This window comes from Bos grunniens, chromosome 22 (genome assembly GCF_055505025.1).
Source record: "Bos grunniens cultivar Pamir isolate PY7600 chromosome 22, Bosgru_T2T1.0, whole genome shotgun sequence".
Lineage (NCBI taxonomy): Eukaryota > Metazoa > Chordata > Mammalia > Artiodactyla > Bovidae > Bos > Bos grunniens.
In genome coordinates, this window is record NC_141186.1 from 58150048 (window position 1) to 58173360 (window position 23313).

The 23313-nt window shown below is 51.6% G+C and overlaps 1 protein-coding gene across 7 annotated transcripts in view; it reads left to right on the forward strand.

The window, feature by feature from the left end:
• GRIP2 (glutamate receptor interacting protein 2) overlaps nt 1-23313 on the forward strand; it is a 104198-nt gene that overhangs the window by 74002 nt on the left and 6883 nt on the right. For 5 of the 7 annotated variants that reach the window (XR_015151903.1, XM_086368768.1, XM_086368766.1 and 2 more), the window contains 13 exons: nt 528-675; nt 786-955; nt 2625-2750; nt 3034-3183; nt 6313-6499; nt 7129-7274; nt 7967-8047; nt 10036-10102; nt 10197-10342; nt 19683-19827; nt 20631-20770; nt 21378-21557; nt 22498-22678. Coding sequence is in view for 6 of the 7 variants with exons in the window: in XM_086368768.1 (XP_086224894.1) it covers nt 528-675; nt 786-955; nt 2625-2750; nt 3034-3183; nt 6313-6499; nt 7129-7274; nt 7967-8047; nt 10036-10102; nt 10197-10342; nt 19683-19827; nt 20631-20770; nt 21378-21557; nt 22498-22678 (1867 nt within the window). In the remaining variant the exon portion in view is untranslated. The other 2 variants (XM_086368770.1, XM_086368772.1) reach the window with 2 other exon arrangements.

A 23313-nucleotide genomic window follows, 5' to 3' on the forward strand; every position in this document is an offset into this window, starting at 1 on the left:
TAGTGAAATCCCACAGTTCAGTGTATACAGTAGGCTCTTGATGCTTGAGTGCTCAGTCGCTGCCATCATGTCTGACTCTTTGTGACTCCATGGACGGTAGCCCGCCAGGCTCCTCTGTCCATGGGATTCTCCAGGCAAGAATACCGGAGTGGGTTGTCATGCCCTCCTGCAGGGGATCTTCCTGACCCAGGGATCAAACCCACGTCTCTTTATGTCTCCTGCATTGGCAGGCGGATTCTTTACCACTAGCACCATCTGGGAAGCCCAGGCTCTCAATATATGTGAGCAAATTAGTACTGTTCAGCAAAGCCTTGGGGTCAGAGCCTCTCTGAAACCTGAATTCCTGCCCCTCCTCTGCCACCGAGAGGCCATGTGAACTTGGACGAGGCCTTTGCCTCCAGGCGCCTCAGTTTTCTTGTTTGTAAAGTGGATGCAGTGATCCCTCCCTGACAGTGAGAATTAAGCTGAGACGGAGGAAGGTGCTGAATTATTTACATCTCAAACTCTTCTTTCCTTCCATGTATCAGATACGGTGGCCAACGCTTCAGGGCCCTTAATAGTGGAAATCACCAAGACTCCAGGGTCAGCCTTGGGGATCTCCCTCACCACCGGCTCCCACCGGAACAAGCCCGTCATCACCATCGACCGCATCAAGCCGGCCAGCGTGGTGGACAGGTGGGGCACCTGCTGGGAGCTGCCGTGGTGTGTGTTGGGGGGGTGCAGGGGGAGAATCGTCTGGAGCTGTCTGGCTGTACCCTTTCCCCTTTGCTCCCTGACCTGGCCAGGAGCGGGGCCCTGCATGCCGGAGACCACATCCTGTCCATCGACGGTACCAGCACTGAACACTGCTCGCTGCTTGAAGCCACCAAGCTCCTGGCCAGCGTGTCGGAGAAAGTGCGGCTGGAGATCCTGCCTGCGCCCCAGAGCCGGCGGCCCCTCAAGCCGTCAGAGGCAGGTGAGTCCCGTGCAGACCTCAGGGCTCAACCCTAAGGGCAAGGGGCAGGCTAGCATTTAGCGGAACAAATGTCCAGTCCCACAGGGACGCTCAAAGTGTCAAGTGCAGCAGCTAAGGGTGGGGAGATAGGGCAGATAAATAACTTGGGTGTTTAAATGGCAACCCACTCCAGTATTCTTGCCTGGAAAATCCCATGGATGGAGGAGCCTGGTGGGCTACGGTCCATGGGGTCGCAAAGAGTCAGACAGGATTGAGCAACGAACACTTTCATACTTTCTGATCTGACAGTTGCTGGCGTGGATACCCCCAAAGCTAGATCCATCACTGGTCGCATTAATAGAAGTATGAGGGCTGGAACAAGGGAGGGGATAGTCCTTCTGTGCCCTGTGCTACTCAGAATTTGGACCCGTGGGCTCACCCCAGGGCCCTCAGCAGGTCCAGAGGAGGCAGCCAGGCAGTCAGGAGGGCCTAGAGCCACCCCTGTAAGTCCCTCAGATGTCCCAGCATCTGTTCTCCCACTCACTGCTGTGCTGCTGGGGCTTCCCAGGGGTCATCTGGGTACACCCCCGTGACACGTCTACAAGGTCAGTATGGAGGCTCTGAGGGTCTGAGCAGTGCAGGTCCTTCTGATGACAGTTGGCTCCGACAGTCCCCTTGGCTCTCCCTAAATAAACGTCTGCCAAGCCCATGTGGTAACTCCAATCCTCCCAGCTTCCCTGGGAAGTAGCCGCCTTGTCCCATTTTACAGTTATGACAGCGAGGCACAGGGCGGGGTGCAGGGACTTGTCCCAGTCCCGCAGCTCGTCAGCCATGGAGCTGGGATTGGACTCAGCTCCTGGCCCCAGAGTCGGCCCAGCCCCTGGGTGGCGGTGGGAACGCCGCACAGGGAGGCAGAATCAATGGGCTGAGATCACAGGGACCTCGTCCCTCCATCCAAGAGCATGCTGCCCCAGGCTGGACATCCCCCGCCCCGACTCCCCACAAAGTCCTGCAGCAGAAGGAAGAGCCAGAACGGGGTCTGGGGCTGCAGGGAGGAGGACCAGGTCAGGGAGGTGAGAGAGGCAGGGTCCGTGGACTCCCCTGGGAAGCGGATGCTTAGCTGGAGTCAAGAGTTCACTGAAGTCAAGGCCCGTGAAAGGTTGAGGGGGGACAGCCTTAGACTGCGATGCGGGTCCTTGCAAGCCTGGGCCAATCCAACAGGGACCCATGTGGCCCCCGAGAGCTCAGCGTGGGGCAGAAATGCCCGGCCCCGGTGCCTGCTTACCTAGCCCCAGGCCAAGGCTGCCCAGGCTACAGCATGACCGCAGTCCCCGGAGGTGCTCCAGCTGGTCACTGTCTGCCAGCTGCACTCCTTGGAGCTGACCGGCCGGTTGGCCTGGTTCACATCCTGCTCCTCCAGCCCTCCCACCTGTGGGCTGGTATGGCTTTCCCTCTCGGATCCCTGCCTCTCAGGCTGCTGCGTAGCTGAGCCCTGAGCACAGGGCCCAGCACACAGTGGGCGTCCGGGACATGTGGGCAAAGTCTGGAATGCCCAGCCTGGCTCAGAAACTCCAGACCTTCTGTTCCCGCTCTCCTCCCCTTGCTGGGCAGACGGAGCTCACCCTTCAGGGGCATGGAGTCCAGACCCGCCCAGCCCCTAACGCCTGTCTCTCCTCTTCCTCCACCGCAGTGAAGGTGCAGAGGAGCGAGCAGCCGCATCGCTGGGACCCCTGCGTGCCCTCCTGCCACAGCCCCCGGCCCGGCCGCTGCAGGACGCCCACCTGGGCCGCGCCTGCCGGCCAGGACCAGAACCGCTGTAAAGTGCCCTCCCCACGGTCACTCTTCTCTGTCCCTGGGGAGGGCCTGGACCCTGTTTTATAGGGAAGGAAGCTGAGACTCAGAGAAGTGAAGGGCCCCTGTCTGGCAGCTGAGTTTCACCAGGTCTGTGAAAAGCCTGTAAGCTTTGAGGCCCAGAGAGGGAGAGACAGGCCTGAGGTCACACAGCGAGCATGGTCGGGGGTGGAGGAGGCACCCCTGTGTCTCCCTGGGGTGGGGTGGAGGGCTCTGCTGGGCTCATGGGTCTGCTCTCATCTCCCCAGCCTTATCCTCATCTCCCTTCTCCTCGCCGACCGTGAACCACACCTTTTCTTGCACCAACCCCAGCACTCTGCCTCGTGGATCCCAGCCCATGAGCCCCCGGACCACAATGGGGCGGAGGCGGCCGCGGAGAAGGGAACACAAGAGCTCATGTAAGCCGTGGTCTCTTCTCTCCCCTCTGGGCTGCCAGTATGCCTGAGAGAGAGATTTGCCAACGTGTGGGGTATTTGGGGCAGGGCCGGGTGTGGGGAGGTGGCATTACATAGAGTATGTGGTACACCAGGTTGCTGAGGATGGTTGGGCAGGTTGCGCACTGCACAAGGGCTCTCCTGAGGAGTGACAGTGAATTTGTACACTTTGTCTTGTAATTTTATTATGAAAAATTCCCAACAGGTGCTCAGTTGTGTCTGACTCCTTGCCACCCCAGGGACTATACAGTCCATGGAATTCTCCAGGCCAGAATACTGGAGTGGGTAGCCTTTCCTTTCTCCAGAGGATCTTCCCAACCCAGGGATTGAACCCAGGTCTCCTGCATTGCAGGCGGATTCTTTACCAGCTGAGCCACAAGGGAAGCCTTTATTATGAAAAATTCCCAGCAGGTGGTGGCAAAGTGTCTTGAGGAAAGGCTGCCTTTTCCAGATTTGTGTGACGGTCTCAGAGTAACTTCCTTTCATTTTTCTCTTCTTCAACCCTCTGATCCATTCCAGGGGGTGGTGTTATTTTGTCTTTACCACCGTTCTGACATGTGTTAATTTTCCCTAAGGCAGTGAAAACTAGCCATCCAGGCCTGAAACTAGCCATCCAGAATATAGTAATTTTTAGTTTTATTAGGTATATATTTCTACTCAACCTTTGCTTATTGACACTTTTCTTTATTTGTGATCAATACATATAGTTCCTTTTGAAATGAAGGCATTTAAGAATTTTTTATTTAACAATTTAAAAAATTATTTAGTTTTTATTTATTTGGCTGCACTGGGTCTTGGTTTCAGCACCTGGGATCTTGTGTTGTGGCATACAGATCCTCTCTAGTTGTGGCGGGTGGGCTCAGCCGTTGTGGTGCACAGACCGGGTTGCTTTGCAGCATGTGGGGTCTTAGTTCCCTGACCAGAGATTGTGTCCCTTGCATCACAAGGCAGACTTTTAACCACTGGACCACCAGGGAAGTCCCTTAAGTGTTTTTTAAAATGAATAGTAATGAACGATAATGCAGGAGACATGTGGAAGTAGCAAAAAGTCGTAAGATTGCCCAGAATCTTTTTCTTTAACATTTATTTATTTGGCCACGCCAGGTCTTAGTTGCACCATGTGGGATCTAGTTCCCTGACCAGGGATCAAACCCAGGCCCCTTGCATTGAGAGTGCTGAGTCTTAGCCATTGGACCACCAGCGAAGTCCAGGGCCCTGAATTTTGAAATCTTGCCTGGGAAGAATCTTTCCTTTGTTGACGTAGAGGGGGTTCCCAGCCTCTTTCCATGTGAATTGCAGAGGCCTCCAGGAAGAATGGAGGGTCAAACTGGGCCATTTAGGATTGAACCAGGTGAGGGAAGAGAGAAATATAAGTCAGTTTGGCATTGAAAGGCGCTAAACATGGTTATGAGCTTCCTGGCAGCCAAGGCAAAAAGAGAAACAGAATTCAGAGTCAGGTGATAGATAAAATACAACTTTACCAGCCACCATTGTCACCCACTGAAGCAGCGGGTATGTAAGTGAAGAGATTCAGAAATATTTTTCACAGGCAGGAGCTTATGGAGCCTGGAGACTCTTGGGACCCCTTACCTGTCTCCTTCCTTGATGATAATGACTAGTTAGTTAAATAAAAAATTTTGAATACTTCCAATGTTCCAAATACCACTTTTATCATTGGTGATGTAATTGTGAAAAAAATAATGAATAGAAATATAATAATACAATATATCCAACAATAAAGTAGGTTACACATATTATAATGTGTGATATATAATAATATAAGAAAATAATATATAAAGACACAATGGTATAACTAATAGAATGACATATAAGTTTTATTTAATAAATGATATCCAATATCCATATTAATAATACAAATGTATTTTATATGTGGAATATAAAATACAATATGTTAAATAACACATTAAATAGTGAAACATGGAGTTATCATGTGACACAGAAATTCCACTCTTAAGTAAATACCCAGGAGAAATGAGAACATATGTCATATTCACCCTAAAACATATTTATGAATGTTTATACAGTGTCATTCATAATATCCAAAAGGTGGGAATAACCCAGATGTCCATCGATGGATGAATTTTTAAAAATGTGGTACCATCATACAGTGGGATATTAGCCTCAAGAAGGAGGACATCTTGATCTATGCTACATGGATGAACCCTGAAAACATGCTAAGTGAAAGAAAATACATACAAAAGACCATTTATAGTATGATTCCATTGATATGAGATGTCCAGAACAGGCAAATCTATAGACACAGAAAGTATGCTCAGGGCTGGGAGAAACGGGAGGATTTGAGTGACTAATGGAAACAGGGTTTCTTTGAGGGATTGAAAATGCTAAAATTAATTGAGGGAATGGTTGTACAACTTGAATATACTAAATAATCAATATATTTACTAAAACCGATTGAATTGTACATTCTGTGGGTGAATACTGTGGAAGCTGAACCATATCTCAATAAAGCTGTTGCCAAAAATGGCATAATATATACTATTGCATCTAATAGTAATATAATATGATATTTGATATATGATACAATAATAAAATAAGTTGAAGTATAACATCACACAGGGCTTCCGTGGTGGCTCAGGGGTAAAGCATCCATCTGCTAACACAGGAGACACGGGTTTGATCCTTGGGTCGGGAAGATCCCCTGGAGAAGGGCATGGCAACCCATTCCAGTATTGTTGCCTGGGAAATCCCATGGACAGAGGAGCCTGGAGGGCTACAGCCCGGAGTTGCAAGGCGTAGGACACGACTTAGCGACTGAGCACGGCATAACATCACACAGCATCACAGGACGTCATATCACGGACCCTCAGAGCCTGTTTTATAACATGGCATTCCAGGAGCTGCCTTCCTGGATCCTGGGCGCCGCTCTGCCAGGTGGAACCCATGACCCCAAGGTTCAGAATGGGCCGCGACTTGGCCCCGCCCCGGGGCGGGGCGGGCCTCTCACTCACGCGCCCTCTCCGACTCCAGGTGGTCCCGCCGAGGGTGGGTGGGCTCTGGCAGGAAGTAACCCCCGGGACAGTGCCCTGAGCGCCGTGCCCGCCTGCCCCGCAGTGTCGCTGGCCTCCAGCACGGTGGGGCCAGGCGGACAGATTGTGCACACGGAGACCACGGAGGTCGTGCTCTGCGGAGACCCCCTCAGCGGCTTCGGCCTCCAGCTCCAGGGCGGCATCTTCGCCACCGAGACCTTGTCCTCCCCACCCCTCGTGCGTTTTATTGAGCCTGACAGCCCGGCGGAGAGGTGAGCCTACTGCCCCCTCGCCGTGGGCCTGCCACTCTCCGATTCGGTGGGGTGGGGCCTCACGGACAGCCGGGGAAGTCCAGTCACACGCTTAGCCTGGCTGCACAGGTGTATCTTACCATCCATCACGGTCCACCCCGTCGCCGGCCCCGTTTTGTAGACGAGGGGTCTGAGGCTCAGAGAAGCTGATTCACCTGCCCAGGGTCACACAGCTTGGGAGTGACCCATGACACGAACCCCAGTGTGGTCTGAAGTCCGAGTCCTGTATATACATCTCCTGAAGCATGGCATCATCCCCACGGGACAGAGAAACTGAGGCCCAGCGAGGGCATCCCTTATAGCCAGTGTCCCGGGTAAATGGCCTGAGGAGCTGCAGCTGGCGTGGGTACGGGGCGGGGCGCTGGCCCTGCTGGCGGAGCCCCGCTCAGGCCCCGCCCTCGCCCGGGATGTGGGCGGGGCCTGGCCCTGCTCCTGCGCCGCCAGTTCCTGACTTCCAAAGGGGTCTCTCCTCTCTCCGCCCCGTCCCCGCCCCGCCCAAACCCCGCCCCCGCCCGGGATGTGGGCGGGGCCTGGCACTGCTCCTGCGCAGCATGTTTCTGGCTTCTAAAGGGGCCGCTTCTCCGATTCAGGTGTGGACTGCTGCAGGTAGGGGACCGCGTCCTAGCCATCAACGGCATCGCCACCGAGGACGGGACGATGGAGGAGGCCAACCAGCTGTTGCGGGACGCGGCGCTGGCCCACAAGGTCGTGCTGGAGGTGGAGTTTGACGTGGCTGGTGAGTGGGTACCTGCGGCTTCCTCGTTTCCTTCGCGACCCCTTTCTCCACCCTGCTCCTCCCACCTCCTTCCCCGCTTCTTTCCGCGTTTGCAGCGTGTCCCCAGAATGCTGGGAGAAAGGCACGGGGCGGGAGTGAAGGAATTGCACACGCCAGTGTGAATGAGGGTTTTTGCAAGGGAACAGGAGCCGCGGGTCGGGGAGGTGAGGGTTTATACAAAGATCCCCAAACAACTCGGTTAGAATTCTGGTTCCTGATTTGGACATCGTGTAACTTCGGGCAGGGCTTGTCCTCCTCCATCCTCAGTTTTCCCCAGTGTAAAAACAGTGTAAAGTGGATAGAATCCTCTATCTCAAGGGGTGTTGTTGAGATGAAGCTCCTGGAAGCACCAGCTGAGGTCTGTCATGTGAGAGGTGCCCTTTAAGTCCTTGCTGGATCCGAATGGCTTGGGCCAGGCTAGGGGGCCCCAGTGGCAGCTGTAGGTCGGGGCACCAATCCTGACTCTGCTCTGACCCGGTGGGTGCTTTTCTGGGACAAATCGGTGCACCGTGCCTCAGTTTCTTCTGTGGGTGGAGGAAGCAGGATGGGGTTGTGTTTAGCATCCCTCTCCACTGGACCAGAATGAGTGTGGGGTGCGGATTCCCTGAGGCTATTCGCTTGAGTCTCCCAGATTTGTGTCTGTTTGCACCCAGAGTCCGTCATCCCGAGCAGCGGCACCTTCCACGTGAAGCTGCCCAAGAGGCGAGGCGTGGAGCTGGGCATCACCATCAGCTGTGAGTCCCCGTCCTGTGCGCCCTCCAGCCTGCCCCGAGTCCGCCCAGCACGAGGCGATCAGGGGAAGACTCTGGGTGGGAGAGGGGGCTGGCTGACCTGACTTCCCTCTGTCTGCAGTGCGTGTCCTCAGGCAAGGCTTCTGGAAGCCTCGGTTTTCTTTTCTGCACAGTGGGAGTCTCCTGGCCTATTTAGTCTCCAGGGGTGGTTAAGTGGTTTTATGAGGCACCAGTCACGTGGCCCAGGTTTGGTTTCCTGTTGCCTCTGTATTCCCAGGGCCCAGGAAAGGCCTGGAACATAGTCAGTGGTTAATTCATGTTTGTCAAAGGAGTGAAAGTGAGGGACTGCAGAATGGAAAGAAGAAGGTAGAGGAACGGTCACAGACCCTCCCCCAGCCCTCATCTCACTCCGGAAAAGCCGAAGTCCTCTGACTTTGTGCGCGCGTGCATGCGAAGTTGCTTCAGTCATGTCCAACTCTTTGCGACCCTATGGCCTGTAGTCTACCAGACTCCTCTGTACTTGGGATTCTCCAGGCAAGAATGCTGGAGTGGATTGCTATGCCCATCTTCAGGGGATCTTCCCGACCCAGGGATCAAACCCGCATCTCCTGTGGCTCCTGCATTGCAGGCAGATTCTTTACCACTGAGCCACTGGGGAAGCCCCCTCTGACTTCCTCTCCTGCCATCTCCCCATCACACCTGGAGGAGCAGCTGTCCGGAAGGGCTGGTGCTGCAGCTCCTTCTGGCCCCAGAGCCCGCAGCCATTGGTGCTGGAAGTTGAAGCAGTCGCTGGGGAGAAGGTGCTTCCAGCCCAGGAACCTCTGGGCAGGGCCACCAGGTGCAGTGCGCAGGTTGTACATGACACAAGGTGCCCATTCAAGGTAGACTTAGACTTTCTGACATTTTCTCAACAGACTAATTAGATGGGGCCCCTTTGTCTCATTTGCAAAGGTGCTGTTTGGGCTAGAGGGACCGCTTTACACCTGATCAGTCATGGGAAAACCCATTAACCCAAATGGATTCTTTCTGCAGGAAAACTCAGCCCCTTGTTGTCTTAGATCGTGTTCCCTGGGAAATAGCCTCTCCCACAAGGAATGATGTAGAGGGGCCTTATTGAGGCGGGCTCTTAGGATGAACACCTGTGGGTGGAGGCGACTGTAGGACCAGGCAGTGGGAGGAGCTAGGCTGTGATGTAGTCAGTAGAGGGCTCCCCCAGTCTTCTTTGCTGGGGAGGCTGCGGGAACTGAGGCTTCCATGGTGGCTCAGACAGTAAAGAATCTGCCTGCCAATACAGAAAATGTGAGTTCAATCCAAGTATCAGGAAGATCCCTGGGAGAAGGGAATGGCTACCCACTCTGGTATTCTTGCCTGGAGAATTCATGGACAGAAGAGCCTGGTGGGCTACAGTCCATGGGGTCACAGAGTTGGACATGACTGAGTGACTAATACTTTCACTTTCTGTGGGAGTTGTCCTGCATAGAGGCTGGGAGCTGGGCCTTGGCACTGCTGAGTGGACCGGTCGATGGATGTAGACATTGTTTTGGGCGAGGCTGCTCCCTCAGCTAAAGGCCATTCCCCAGCAGGATCCTGCTGCAGTGTTCGCAGCCAGCATTCCCTGCAGCGGGCAAGGAAGAACTCAGCTGTTAAAAGTCACTTGGTTCTGGAACCTGGGCCTGTCTGCCCATTGCTGGGAACACAGACACCAGCCAGACACAGCCCCTCAGGGACCTCCATGTGCTGGAGAATGAGCTGAGTGTGGGAGGTGTTGTCCTGCTTCGTCTAGTTAATCTTGGATGTCCCTGTGAACTCTGTGGCCTCATCCCCATATTACAGAGGGGAAACTGAGGCACAGAGAGGGGAGCTGGTTTGCTCACAGTCCACCCAGCCCGGGAGGCATGGGAAGCGGGGCATGGGGCTCCGAGTCCACGCCCAACTCCTGGGCCCCTGAGGCCAAGGTGGCCAAGGATGGGCTTTTGGCTTCTTTCCCCTAGCGGCCAGCAGGAAGCGAGGGGAGCCCCTGGTCATCTCCGACATCAAGAAAGGCAGCGTGGCGCACAGGTAGGGGGGCTGGCAGGGCGGGGGGCTGGCCCACGGGGGTGGGCTGGGCGCCTGCATGTGCCCAATCCTCTATGTCCCCTCCCTGCTCCTGCAGGACCGGCACCCTCGAGCCAGGGGACAAGCTGCTGGCCATTGACAACATCCGCCTGGACAACTGTCCCATGGAGGACGCTGTGCAAATCCTGCGCCAGTGTGAGGACCTGGTGAAGCTAAAGATCCGCAAGGATGAGGACAACTCGGGTGAGGGCCCTGATCCCTGCCCACCCATGCCAACAGATGGTGCCCAGCTGGCAATCTGGTGCTCCCTCCAGCCAAGGATGCCACCCAGGGGCTGCTGGTGGAGAGCCCTTGAATGAAGATGTGGGGTGGCGGGGGGGAAGATGGCAGATGTGTCCCTGTCCCCAGATCTGGCCTTCTCCAAAGGCCCTTGTGAGGTCTACTAGAGTTTGAGCGAGACCTGGACCCAACAGGCCTTGCCCACAACTGCTGGGTGCAGATGACTGGGTGTGACGATGAATGGGTGGGGGTGGGGGATGTACCACGGCATGGGTGGCTGTGAATGAGCTGAGGCTGCAAACTCAGGCACATCTGAGGCTGGACAGGTGACAGAGTGAGGGAATTGGGCCGAAGCTGAGAAAAATGATTCAGTCTGGGTAGACAGAAGGAGAGGACTGTGGCCACTGGTGAGAATCTTGTTTAGAAGGGCTGCCACCAACTCCCACCCTGGGCAGGAGGATCACTTATGGGCAGATTTCAGAGTTTTTTTAAGAAAAACAGGAAATCTGGTGTCGTCTTATAGCCAATATCATCATCACCATCATTATTCTTGTTCTGCATGGTATATGAAATCTTTATTATAAAAATGCTGGTTCAGGGTTTCTGCTCTTATTGAAATGGCTGTTTGGGTGAAATGAAACATTGTTGGCAGCAGAAGATGGCCTCAAGTGGTGCCATCTGAAGTCCTCCCATGGGGGAAATGGGTGTATTCATGGCTGAGGGAATGGATGATATAATGGCAGAGTGAATGGCTGCATTAATGGCTGGGGGAATGGGTGTAATGAATGGAATTAAGGAATGGGTGAATTCATGGCTGAGAGAACAGGTGTATTAAAGGCATGAAGCAATGAGTGTAGTAATGGCTGGAGGAATAGTGAAATAATGCCTGAGAGGAGGGTGAATTAATGGAGAGGAAATGGGTGAAGTAGTGGCCCATGCTATGCTATGCTAAGTCGCATCGGTCGTGTCCGACTCTGTGTGACCCTATAGACGGCAGCCTACCAGGCTCCCCTGTCCCTGGGATTCTCCAGGCAAGAACACTGGAGTGGGTTGCCATTTCCTTCTCCAATGCATGAAAGTGAAAAGTGAAAGTGAAGTCGCTCAGTCGTGTCCGACTCTTAGCAACGCCATGGACTGCAGCCTACCAGGCTCCTCCGTCCATGGGATTTTCCAGGCAAGAGTGCTGGAGTGGGGTGCCATTGCCTTCTCTGAAAGTAGTGGCCTAGGGAATGGTTATGTTAATGGCATGACGGCATGGGTGAATTAGTGGCATGAGAGAATGGGCGAATTAATGGCATGAGGGAGTGGGTGACTTGGTGGCTGGGGGAATGGCTGAATTAGTGGCTGAAGGAATCTGTACTAGAGCTGAGAGAATCGGTATGTGAGTGGCAGAGGGAATGGGTGAACTGACAGCTGAGGGAGTGTTTGAAAAATGGCTGAGGGGGAGTGGGTGGCGTAATGGCTGAGGCAGTGGCTCTGTGCTGGCACAAGGGAATGGGTGACCTAGTCACTAAGAGAACAGGCTGTTTAGGCATGAGAAAATTTGTGTATTGGTGGCTGAGGGAATGGCGAATTAATGGCTGAAGGAATAGGTGAGTGAATGATTCAGGGTTTGGGTAAATTAATGATTGATGGATTGGCTGAATAAGTGGTAGAGAATTAGTGGCTGAAATGATGGGTGAATTAGTGGCTGAAGGAGTGGCTTAAACTATGGGTTCGGTGATCTGTGACTAAAGATTGAGGTAACTGAACTTATGGTTGAGTGAATGGGTTCATAAGTGACATAGGGAATGAGCGTATTCATGGCATGAGGACATGGGTGAACTGCTAACTAGAAAGTCAGGGTGTTAGGCATTAGGGCATTGATGTATTAGTGGCTGAGGAAATTTGTGAATTCATGGCTGAGGGATTGACTGAATTAATGGCCAGGGAATGGGTGAATTAATGGATGGGGGAATGTGTATGTTAATGGAGGAATTGGTGTATCAAAGGCTGTGGAAATGGCTCCGATAATCACTGAGGAATTGGCTGAGTTAATAGCTGCAGGATTGGTTGAATTCATGACTAAGGGACTGGCTGTATTAATGGCTGAGGGAATGGGTGAACTCATCACTTAAGGAACCTGTATTAAAATGAGAGAACTGGTGTATTAGGGCTGGTGAAATAATGGCTAAGGGATTGGTTTAATTAATGCCTGATGGAATGGGTGAATTAATGTCTGAGAGAATATGTGCATTAGTGGCTGACGCTATATTAATGGCTGAGAGAATACGGGATTTACTACCTGAAGAAATAGTTTAATGGCCGAGAGAATGTGTAAAAACGTCTTGGGTTGGCTGAATTAATGGGTGAGAGATTTCAAAGGAAAGAGGTGGATGTGACTGATGGAATGAATGAACTAATGGCCAAGGTACAAGGTGATTTAATGATGGCAGGACTGGGTGAACTGGGGGCTTATGACTGAACTCAGCAGCAGAAGGAGCGGGTGATTTAACAACTTAAGTAAATGGGTTAGTGGCTGAGATAATGCGAAACTAATAGCTGAGAGAATGGGTGAATTAATAGCCGATGGAAAGTTTGTATTAGGCCTGAGGGAATGTGTGAATTAATAGCATGAGGAAATGTGTGTTAATGACTGAGGGATTGGTTGGCTGAAGGAATGCCTGAAATATGGCTGAGGGAATGGTTGAATTAATGGATATAGGAATGTGTGTCTTAATGACGGAGGGAATTAGTGTATCAAAGATTAAGGGAGGCCTCTTGCCTTCTGAGATGGCCCACCCTCTGTGGAATGTTTCTGCCAAAGTCGCTCCCACTTTTCAAGATGGACCACACCCTGTCCATGGAATGTGTAACTAAATAAATCCACTTCTTACCTGTCAAACAAAAAATAGGCTGAGGGAATGGCTGAATTTATGGCTGAAAGAATGGTTGAAATAATACCTGAAGGAATTGGTGAACATGAGGTTATGAGGAAAATAATGGTTGGGCAAGTGGGTGGAACAATTCCTGAGGGATTGGCTGTATTAGGCCTGGCAGAGTTGTCGTATTACTGGCTGAGAGTATGGCTGAATTAATGGCTGGAAGAACAGATGAATTAGTGGCTGAGGGTATAGGTGAATTAGTGGCTGAAGGAATGGGGGAATGAATGGCTGAGGGAAGGGGGGAATTAATGGCTTCGGGAATGTGCGACTTAGAGTGGAGGAAATGGGTGAGGATCTTTTCATATGGCATGAGGATATGGCTATATTAATGGGTGTGGGAATAGATTAATGGCTGAGGGAATGGGTGAATTAGGGCTGAGAGAATGCCTGAATTAATGGCTGATGAAATGGATGAATTAATGCATGCGGGTATGTGGTATTATAGATTGAAGGAATTGGTGTATCAAAGACTGTGGGAATGACAGAAATAATGCTGAGGGACTGCTTGAATTAATGGCTGAGGGAATGGTGGGAATAACAGCTGAAGGAATGGGAGAACAGCTCAGGCGCTCAGTCGCGTCCGACTCGTTGCGACCCCACGGACTGCAGCACGCCAGGCCTCCCTGTCCGTCACCAACTCCCGGAGTTCACTCAGACTCATGTCCATTGAGTCGGTGATGCCATCCAAGCATCTCATCCTCTGTCGTCCCCTTCTCCTCCCACCTTCAATCTTTCCCAGCATCAAGGTCTTTTCCAATGAGTCAGTTCTTCGCATCAGGTGGCCAAAGTATTGGAGTTTCAGCTTCAGCATCAGTCCTTCCAATGAATATTCAGGATTGATTTCCTTTAGGATTGACTGGTTATCAATCAATATCCTGAGGTTATGAGTAAAATAACGATTGAGTGAATGGATGAATTAATTCCCGAGGGATTAGGTGTTAGACCTGGGGGAATTGGTGTAGTAATGGGTGAGGGTATAGGCTGGTGGAGTGCCTAAATTAATGCCAAACTGAATGGGTGAATTAACGGAGACAGAAATGAGTGATTAATGGATGGGGAAATGTGTGTATTAATGATTGATGAAATTGATGTATCAAGGCTGTGGGAATGGCTGAAATAATGGCTTTATTAATGGCTGATGGGATGAGTGTATTAATGGGTGATGGAATGAGTAAATTACGAATTGAGGAATTTGGTGAATTAAATATGAAAGGAATAGATGTATTAGTGATATGAAAATGGGTGAATTAGTGGTATAAGGGAATGGATATGGTAATGGACAAAAAGAATGGATATATCAGTGATTGAGGGAATAGATTAATTAATGGCTGAAAGAATGGGTGTGAAATGCCATGAGGGGATGAGTATGTTATAGATAAAGGAATAGGTATATTAATGGTTCAGAGAATGGATGTATTAATGGCCAAAGGAATAGGTGAATTAATGGTTGAGGGGATGGGTAAATTAGGTGGGTAGTAGGTGAACTAATTCCAAAGGAAATTAATTAATTGATGGCTGAGGGAATGAATGAATGAATAGCTGCAGGAATAGATGTATTAGAGACTGCAGGAATGGGTGAAATAATGGATGACGAAATGAGTAAATTGTAAACCGAGGGAATTGGTAAATTACTGATAAATGAGAAGGGAACAGGTATATCAGTGATGGGGAAATGTGCGAATCCATGGCATGAGGGAATGGGTGTATTAATGGATGAAAGAATGGTTGTATTAATGGCTGAGGGAATGTCTGAATTAAATGGCTGATGGAAAGGGTCAGCTAATGAGGAATGGATAAACAAATGTCTTAGGAAATGGGGGAATGTGCCTGATGGAACAAATGATCTAATGGTTGAGGGAATAGGTGAATTAATTGCAGAGGGAATGGGTAACTTAAAGGCTGAGGAATTGGCTGAGTTAATGACTGAGAGATTAACTGAATTAATGGTTAAGGGAATGGTTGGAATAACAGCTGAAGGAATTGGTGAAATAATGTCATATGGCTGTGAGGAAAATAATGTTGAGCAAATGGGTGTACTATTTCCTGAGAGATTGGGTGTATTAGGCCTGGCAGAATTGATGGATTTCTGAGCATATAGGTGAATTGGTGGCTGAAGGAATGGGTGAAGTCATGGCTCTGGGATTGGCCTAATTGATGACTAACTGCCTGGGTGACCTTGGACGTGGGGCAGCTCCTCTCGGCCTGCCATGTGCGCCGTCACAGCCACCTTGCAAAAATGGGCTCAATAAAGGACAGAAATGGTATGGACCTAACAGAAGCAGAAGATATTAAGAAGAGGTGGCAAGAATATACAGAAGAACTGTACAAAAAAGATGTTCACGACCAAGATAATCACGATGGTGTGATCAATGACCTAGAGCCAGACATCCTGGAATGTGAAGTCAAGTGGGCCTTAGAAAGCATCACTACGAACAAAGCTAGTGGAGGTGATGGAATTCCAGTGGGGCTATTCCAAATCCTGAAAGATGATGCTGTGAAAGTGCTGCACTCAATATGCCAGCAAATTTGGAAAACTCAGCAGTGGCCACAGGACTGGAAAAGGTCAGTGTTCATTCCAATCCCAAAGAAAGGCAATGCCAAAGAATGCTCAAACTACCTCACAATTGCACTCATCTCACATGCTAGTAAAGTAATGCTCAAAATTCTCCAAGCCAGGCTTCAGCAATATGTGAACCGTGAACTTCCAGATGTTCAAGTTGGTTTTAGAAAAGGCAGAGGAACCAGAGGTCAAATTGCCAACATCCTCTGGATCATGGAAAAAGCAAGAGAGTTCCAGAAAAAACATCTATTTCTGCTTTATTGACTATGCCAAAGCCTTTGACTCTGTGGATCACAATAAACTGTGGAAAATTCTAAGAGATGGGAATACCAGACCACCTGACCTGCCTCTTGAGAAACCTGTATGCAGGTCAGGAAGCAACAGTTAGAACTGGACATGGAACAACAGACTGGTTCCAAATAGGAAAAGGAGTTCGTCAAGGCTGTATATTGTCACCCTGTTTATTTAACTTATATGCAGGGTACATCATGAGAAACGCTGGACTAGAAGAAGCACAAGCTGGAATCAAGATTGCCAGGAGAAATATCAATAACCTCAGATATGCAGATGACACCACCCTTATGGCAGAAAGTGAAGAAGAACTAAAGAGCCTCTTGATGAAGGTGAAAGAGGAGAGTGAAAAAATTGGCTTAAAGCTCAATATTCAGAAAACTAAGATCATGGCATCCGTTCCCATCACTTCATGGCAAATAGATGGGGAAACAGTGGAAACAGTGGCTGACTTTATTTTTCTGGGCTCCAAAATCACTGCATATGGTGATTGCAGCATGAAATTAAGATGCTTACTCCTTGAAAGGAAAGTTATGACCAACCTAGGTAGCATATTGAAAAGCAGAGACATTACTTTATCAACAAAGATCCTTCTAGTCAAGGCTATGGTTTTTCCAGTAGTCATGTATGGATGTGAGAGTTGGACTGTAAAGAAAGCTGAGCGCCAAAGAATTGATGCTTTTGAACTGTGGTGCTGGAGAAGACTCTTGAGAGTCCCTTGGACTGCAAGGAGATCCAACCAGTCCATCCTAAAGGAAATCAGTCCTGAATATTCATTGGAAGGACTGATGCTGAGGCTGAAACTCCAATACTTTGGCCACCTGATGGGAAGAGCTGACTCATTTGAAAAGACCCTGATGCTGGGAAAGATTGAGGGCAGGAGAAGGGGACAACAGAGGATGAGATGGTTAGATGGCATCACTGACTCAATGGACATGGGTTTGGGTGAACTCCGAGAGTTGGTGATGGACAGGGAGGCCTGGTGTGCTGTGGTTCATGGGGTTGCAGAGAGTCGGGCACAACTGAACAACTGAACTGAACAGATACAGATAAATTTATGGCTGAGGGTTTAAGTGAATGACTGAGGGAATGAGTGAATTAATGGCTCAGGTATTAGATGAGTTAATAACTGAGGAATTCCTGATTTAATAGCTGAGGGAATGGGTGAATTAATGGAGGCAGTTGAGTCCATTAATGACTGAGGAAATGGTGTATTGAAGGCTGAGGGAATGGCTGAATTAAGTGCTGATAGAATGAGTATATAGTGGCCGAAGGAATAGGTCCACTAATTTTTGTGGAAAAAGGTGAATTAATGGCTGAGCAACTGGGTAAACTTATCGCTACGTGGATGAGGGTATTAAGGCTGGGGGAATTGGTGTATTAATGTTTGAAGGTATAGCAAACTAATGGCTGACTGGGTGAATTAATGGCTCAGGTATTGGCTGAGTTAATAGCCGAAGGAATGCCTGATTTAATAGCTAAGGAAAAGGGTGAACTACTGGAGGCAGGATGGGTGAATTAATGGACATAGGAATTGTATATTAATGACTGAGGGAATGGTGTATTAAAGGCTGAGGGAATGGGTGAACTAGTGGGTGTGGAATGGATTAATTAATGGCTGAGGGAGGGAAAAGGGAAAGTGAAGTCGGTCAGTTGTGTCTGACTCTTTGCGACCCCATGGACTGTAGCATACCGGGCTCCTCCGTCCATGGGATTTTCCTTGCAAAGGTACTGGAGTGGGTTGCCATTTCCTTCTCCAGAGGATCTTCCTGACCCAGGGATCGAACCCAGGTCTACTTGCATTGCAGGCAAACACTTTACCCCGTGAGCCACCAGGGAAGCTGAGGGAGAGGTTGAACTAATTCCTAAGGGAATCAGTGAACTAATGGCTGAGGATATGGATGAACTAATCTCTGAGCGAATGGGTATGTTAGCCATGAAAGAATTGGTGTATTAATGACTGAGGCAATGGGTGATAATGGCTGAGGGAATAGTTGAATAAACAGCAGATAACGTGTGAAACAGGGGCTTCCCTGGCGGCTCAGATGGTAAGGAATCTGCCTGCAATGTGGGAGACCTGGGTTTGATCCCTGGATCGGGACGATCCCCTGGAGGAGGGCATGGCAACTGACTCCAGTATTCTTGCCTGGAGAATCCCAGGGACGGGGGAGCCTGGCAGGCTACACTTCACAGCGTCTCAAAGAGTCGACACGACTGAGCGAGTAGCGTGCACGCCGTGTGAAACAACAGCCGAGGGTTTGGCTGAATCAAGGGCTCTGGGAGTGGGTGATCTGATGTCTCAGTGGATAGGTGAATTAATACTTGAGGATAGGGGGAAGTAATTCCTAAGGGAATCAGTGAATTAATGGCTGAGGGAATGGATGAATGAAATAGCTGCGGGAATAGGTGTGTTAGTAGCTGAAAGAATGGGTGAACTAATGTATGAGAAAAGGCTGATTTAATGGTGGAGAGAATTGATGAATTAGGAGCAGAGGAAATCTGTCAGTTAAAGCTGAGAGAATGCGTGAACTAAATGCTGAGTCCATGGGTGTGTTAGTGGATGAGAGAATGGGTGTGTTAGTGGGTGAAACAATGGCTGCAGTAAATGGCTCAGGCAGAGGGTGGGTTAATGGCTGAGTGAATGGGAACAGTAGAATCTAAAGGAATGGGTGAGCTAATGCCAGAGGGAATGAATCAATTACTGGCTGAGGGTGTAGGTGATTTAATGGTTCAGGGAATGGGTGGAACCAAGGCATGAGGTTATGGGTGTATTAATGGAATGAGTGCATGGATGAATTCCTGGTGAATTAATGGTAAATGGTATGGGTGAATGAATGACTGAGGGAATGGGTGAATCAGTAGCTAAAAAAATGGATTAATTAATGGCTGAAGAAATTGGTGAATTAATAGCTGAGGGAATTTGTGTATTGGGGCTGAGAGAATGGGTGTATTAATGGCTGAGGGAATAGGTATAATAATGGTATGAAGGACTTGAATTAATGGCTAAGGGAATGTTTGAAATTATGGCTGAATGAATGGGTGAGGGAATGGTTGAATTAATGGCTGATGGAATGCCTGAATGAATGGGTGAGGGAATGGCTGAATTAACACAAGGAAAGACTGAGGGAATAGGTGTATTAAGGGAATAAGGGGATGAGTGTATCAGTGACTGAGGGAACGTGTGTATTAATGGCAGAGGAATTGGGGATATCTGTGGTGTAGGGAATGGGTAACTGTATTTTGACTGAGGGAGTGGGTGTATTAATGGAAAGCATATGATGAGTGTTGGAGAAGGAACTGGCACCCCACTCCAGCGTTCTTGCCTGGAGAATCCCAGGGACGGGGGAGCCTGGTGGGCTGCTGTCTATGGGGTTGCACAGAGTCGGACACGACTGCAGTGACAGCGGCAGCAGCAGCAGCATGATGAGTGTGGTGCATTAAAGCTTTGCGGGGTTCTGGGCGTGCCCATTCCTATGCCCCGGCCCCTGATACGTGCCCCGAACCTCTGATGCATACCCACCCTCCACAGATGAACAGGAGACCACAGGTGCCATCAGCTACACGGTGGAGCTGAAACGCTATGGGGGCCCCCTGGGCATCACCATCTCAGGCACAGAGGAGCCTTTTGATCCCATCGTCATCTCGGGCCTCACCAAGCGTGGCCTGGCTGAGAGGTGAGCCAGGGACCTCATGGGGCAGGAGCCGAGCTTTGGGGTCAGTCAAAACTGGCTCTTAGCTTTGTTCCAGTATCGATGGTCTGGGGCCTGTCCTATCCCTCTCTGAACCTCAGTTCCTTAGATGGGGGCTAGCCCCTGGCAGCCATCCCGATTTCAGGTAAGTGCTGGATAAATCCCTCCCGGGCAGCTCAGTGGGTAAAGAATCTGCCTGCAATCCAGGAGACGCAGGATACCATCCAACCATCTCATTCTCTGTCATCCCCTTCTCCTCCTGCCTTCAATCTTTCCCAGCATCAGGGTCTTTTCAAATGAGTCAGCTCTTCTCATCAGGTGGCCAAAATATTGGAGTTTCAGCTTCAGCATCAGTCCTTCCAATGAATATTCAGGACTGATTTCCTTTAGGATTGACAAGTTGAATCTCCTTGCAGTCCAAGGGACTCTCAAGAGTCTTCTCCAACACCACAGTTCAAAAGCATCAATTTTTCAGCACTCAGCTTGAAAAGACCACATTAGTATTTGGTAGCTAATAAGAGGCATTCCAAACATCCTCAAAATTCATGCTGAACACTGGTTCCAGAACCTAACTTTAGAGCTGAGCAGGAAGAACCCCTCCCAGATAAAAGACTTGACATCTGTATTAACACAATCACACTGTTTTGTTTTGTTTTTTATCCCCCACAGGTGGGTTTGCCTGGGGTCATCCAGGCTTGTGCTTTGGGTTTCCTGAGTTCCCAGAGGGCAGACCACCCCCCCACTTCAAGTCCCTAACTCCCATCCTGTACCCTGTGCCTCCTCCCCAGGACTGGCGCCATCCACGTTGGGGACCGTATCCTGGCCATCAACAGTGTTAGCCTCAAGGGCCGGCCCCTGAGCGAGGCCATCCACCTCCTGCAGGTGGCTGGCGAGACAGTCACCCTGAAGATCAAGAAGCAGCTAGACCGTGAGCCTCACCCCGCACCCTGGTGGCCGTCCAGCCCACTTAGGGACAGAGATCCCTCGGGCACTGTGGCCCGCTTCTTGGGCCCAGCCTCACAAGATGATTTGATTGCTCACCCCGAGGAGGTCCCTGGGACAATGAGGAGACGAGGCTCGGAGTAATGCGCCCAAGGTCACACAGCCACTGTGGAGCTCTCTGGGCCTGAGCCATGCTCGTCATCACCTCCCACCTCGGCCTCCTGCCTCTTAAGGAGCCTGCTTGTTTTCCCTTCTGGCTGTCACTTATACGTTCCTCAGTTCCCCTGTGTTTATCCCCCACGCTTTGGTAGGGAGTGGACACGAGTCCAGACTTTGGAGCTCTCCTTTGAATCTGGGCTCCACTGTTGCCCACCATGTGACCTTGGGTGTGTGGTGCAGCCTTCCCAAAGCCTCAGTGTTCCCGTCTGTGAAATGGGTTTGCCCACTAGCCTGCCTCCCACCTCGTGTGTCCACTTGGTCACCCAGGGGCCTTTGATTCCCCAAACCGGGCCGAAGCAGGGAAACAGACTGGGTGGACATCTCTGTCTCCAAGGTCAGAAGCCAGTGGCGGTGACACCCGCTCTTCCTTCTAGGCCCCCTCACACCCCGCAAGTCGGGCAGCCTCAGCGAAGCCAGTGATGCGGATGAAGACCCGCCAGAGGCGCTGAAAGGCGGTCTGCTGGCAGCCCGATCCTCGCCCACTGTGCCCAGCGTGGACAGTGCCGTGGAGTCCTGGGGCGGCTCGGCCACAGAGGGTGGCTTTGGGGGCCCAGGTATCGCCTCGGAGCCTGGACAAGTGCTGTGCTGTCTCTGAGCCTTTGCAGGGCCGTGCCCTCCCCCTGCCCCCCCTCCTTGCTCCTCTGCTGGCTCCATCCCTTAGGGACACTTCCTGACGGCAGAGCTGATTGGGCCCGGTCAGCCATTCTGACAGCCCCTCACCCTCAGAGCGTGGACCGCAGGCCTTCTTGGACTTTGATTGGCATCCATGGCACAAAGCTGCCCATTCAGATCTCCCCCATGAGGCTTGAGACTAAGGGGTCTGACTTCTGCCTCCTCCATTCCCAGCCCGATGGCTGGCACGCAGCAAGTGTTCAATGCTGATTGTATCCCATCAAAGACAGGAAGGCAGAAAGCCCCCTGCCGTCCCTCCTACGAGACCCACTTGGGAGGCCACTCCCAAGGACACACGCCCCCCTGCCCACTGCAAGTGGAGACCCATGGGCAGCCTTGGGGGACGTCTGAATCTTTGATCTCTGTGACCCAGAACCGCAGGGAACTCCCCAAGGCCCAGCTCAGGGAGAAATGGGGTGAGGCCTCGAGGCAGTCTCAGGGGCCCTTGGCCCTGGTCATCCCTCACTGCGTGTCTGCCCGCTCGGTTTCAGCTTCCCCACCTGCAGCCCTGGGTCAGCATCACCCCGCAGGGCAGGACCTTCAGGGGAGGGGGAAGGGGATGGTTAAGAGTGGACCCCTTCTCAGGCTTGGCCACGCTGAGCCCCATGGAGCTGGGACAGGGTCCTGGAGGCCTGGCATTCACTCTGCTGTTGGTCACGGGGTTCTGGGGTAGGGGCCTGGGTGGTCCGGGTGGTCCGGCAAGCCTAGAGGAGGGAAAGACCTCTCTCCCAGGCCACCCAGCCAGGCTGGAGGTGGGGCAGGAAGGAGGGCCAGCAGAACACACGGAGAGGATGTTCGACACCCTCTCTCTCCCACCTCCAGGTTCCTACACTGCACAGACGGCAGCTCGGGCCATGACCCCCCAGGAGTGGCGGTCCAGCCGGCTGAGAAGCAGTCCCCCGCTGACCGAGCCCCGGAGGACGAGCTATACCCCAGGCCCTGCTGATGAGAGCGTCCCGGAGGAGGAGGAGGAGGAGGAGGAGGACTGGGAGCCACCCACTAGGTCTGTGGGGGGCGGGGGGCACCCCAGGGGAGGAAGCAGGCTTGGCCTCTCGGCTGGGATGGGCTTAGGGAGCTGGTCCCTGTACCAGGGCGGTGGGCGTGATGGATGAGTCTCGTGTGGCCCCCAGGAGAGGCACCTCCCGGGAGAGGAGAGCAAGCGTGGGGCAGAGCCGTCTCCATTTCAGGAGGCTCAGGTAGGGGGCAGCGAGGCAGCCTGGTTGACTCCCCCACCCCACCCTACCCGACCCCACCCTGTGTCTGGTGATCGGCTCTTCTCAGAACCTGAGACGTTGAACCCGGACCCTCCTGACTTGGCCCAGATGGCAGTGGCCCTCCTGCGGGGACCACCCACCCTGCCCCGGGGTGGCTGTGGTCACAAGCGCCAGCCCTGGGCTGTGGGTGTGATGGTGTTTGTGGTGGCGTCTTCGGAGGGATTCGGCTGCCCACGGCTCCTGCGAGGAGCGATCCCAAGGAGTCCCAGCCGCCCTCTTCCCACCTCCGTGCTTCAACCCGATCATGCCTGCTGCCGAGAGTGCTGTCCCCTCCAGACCAGGCTCAAAGTCCCCTCCCCGCGGCAGGCTTCCCTGAGTCTCATAAGGAAGGCCTGCCTCCCTCCGTGGGAACCCACGGCCGTGA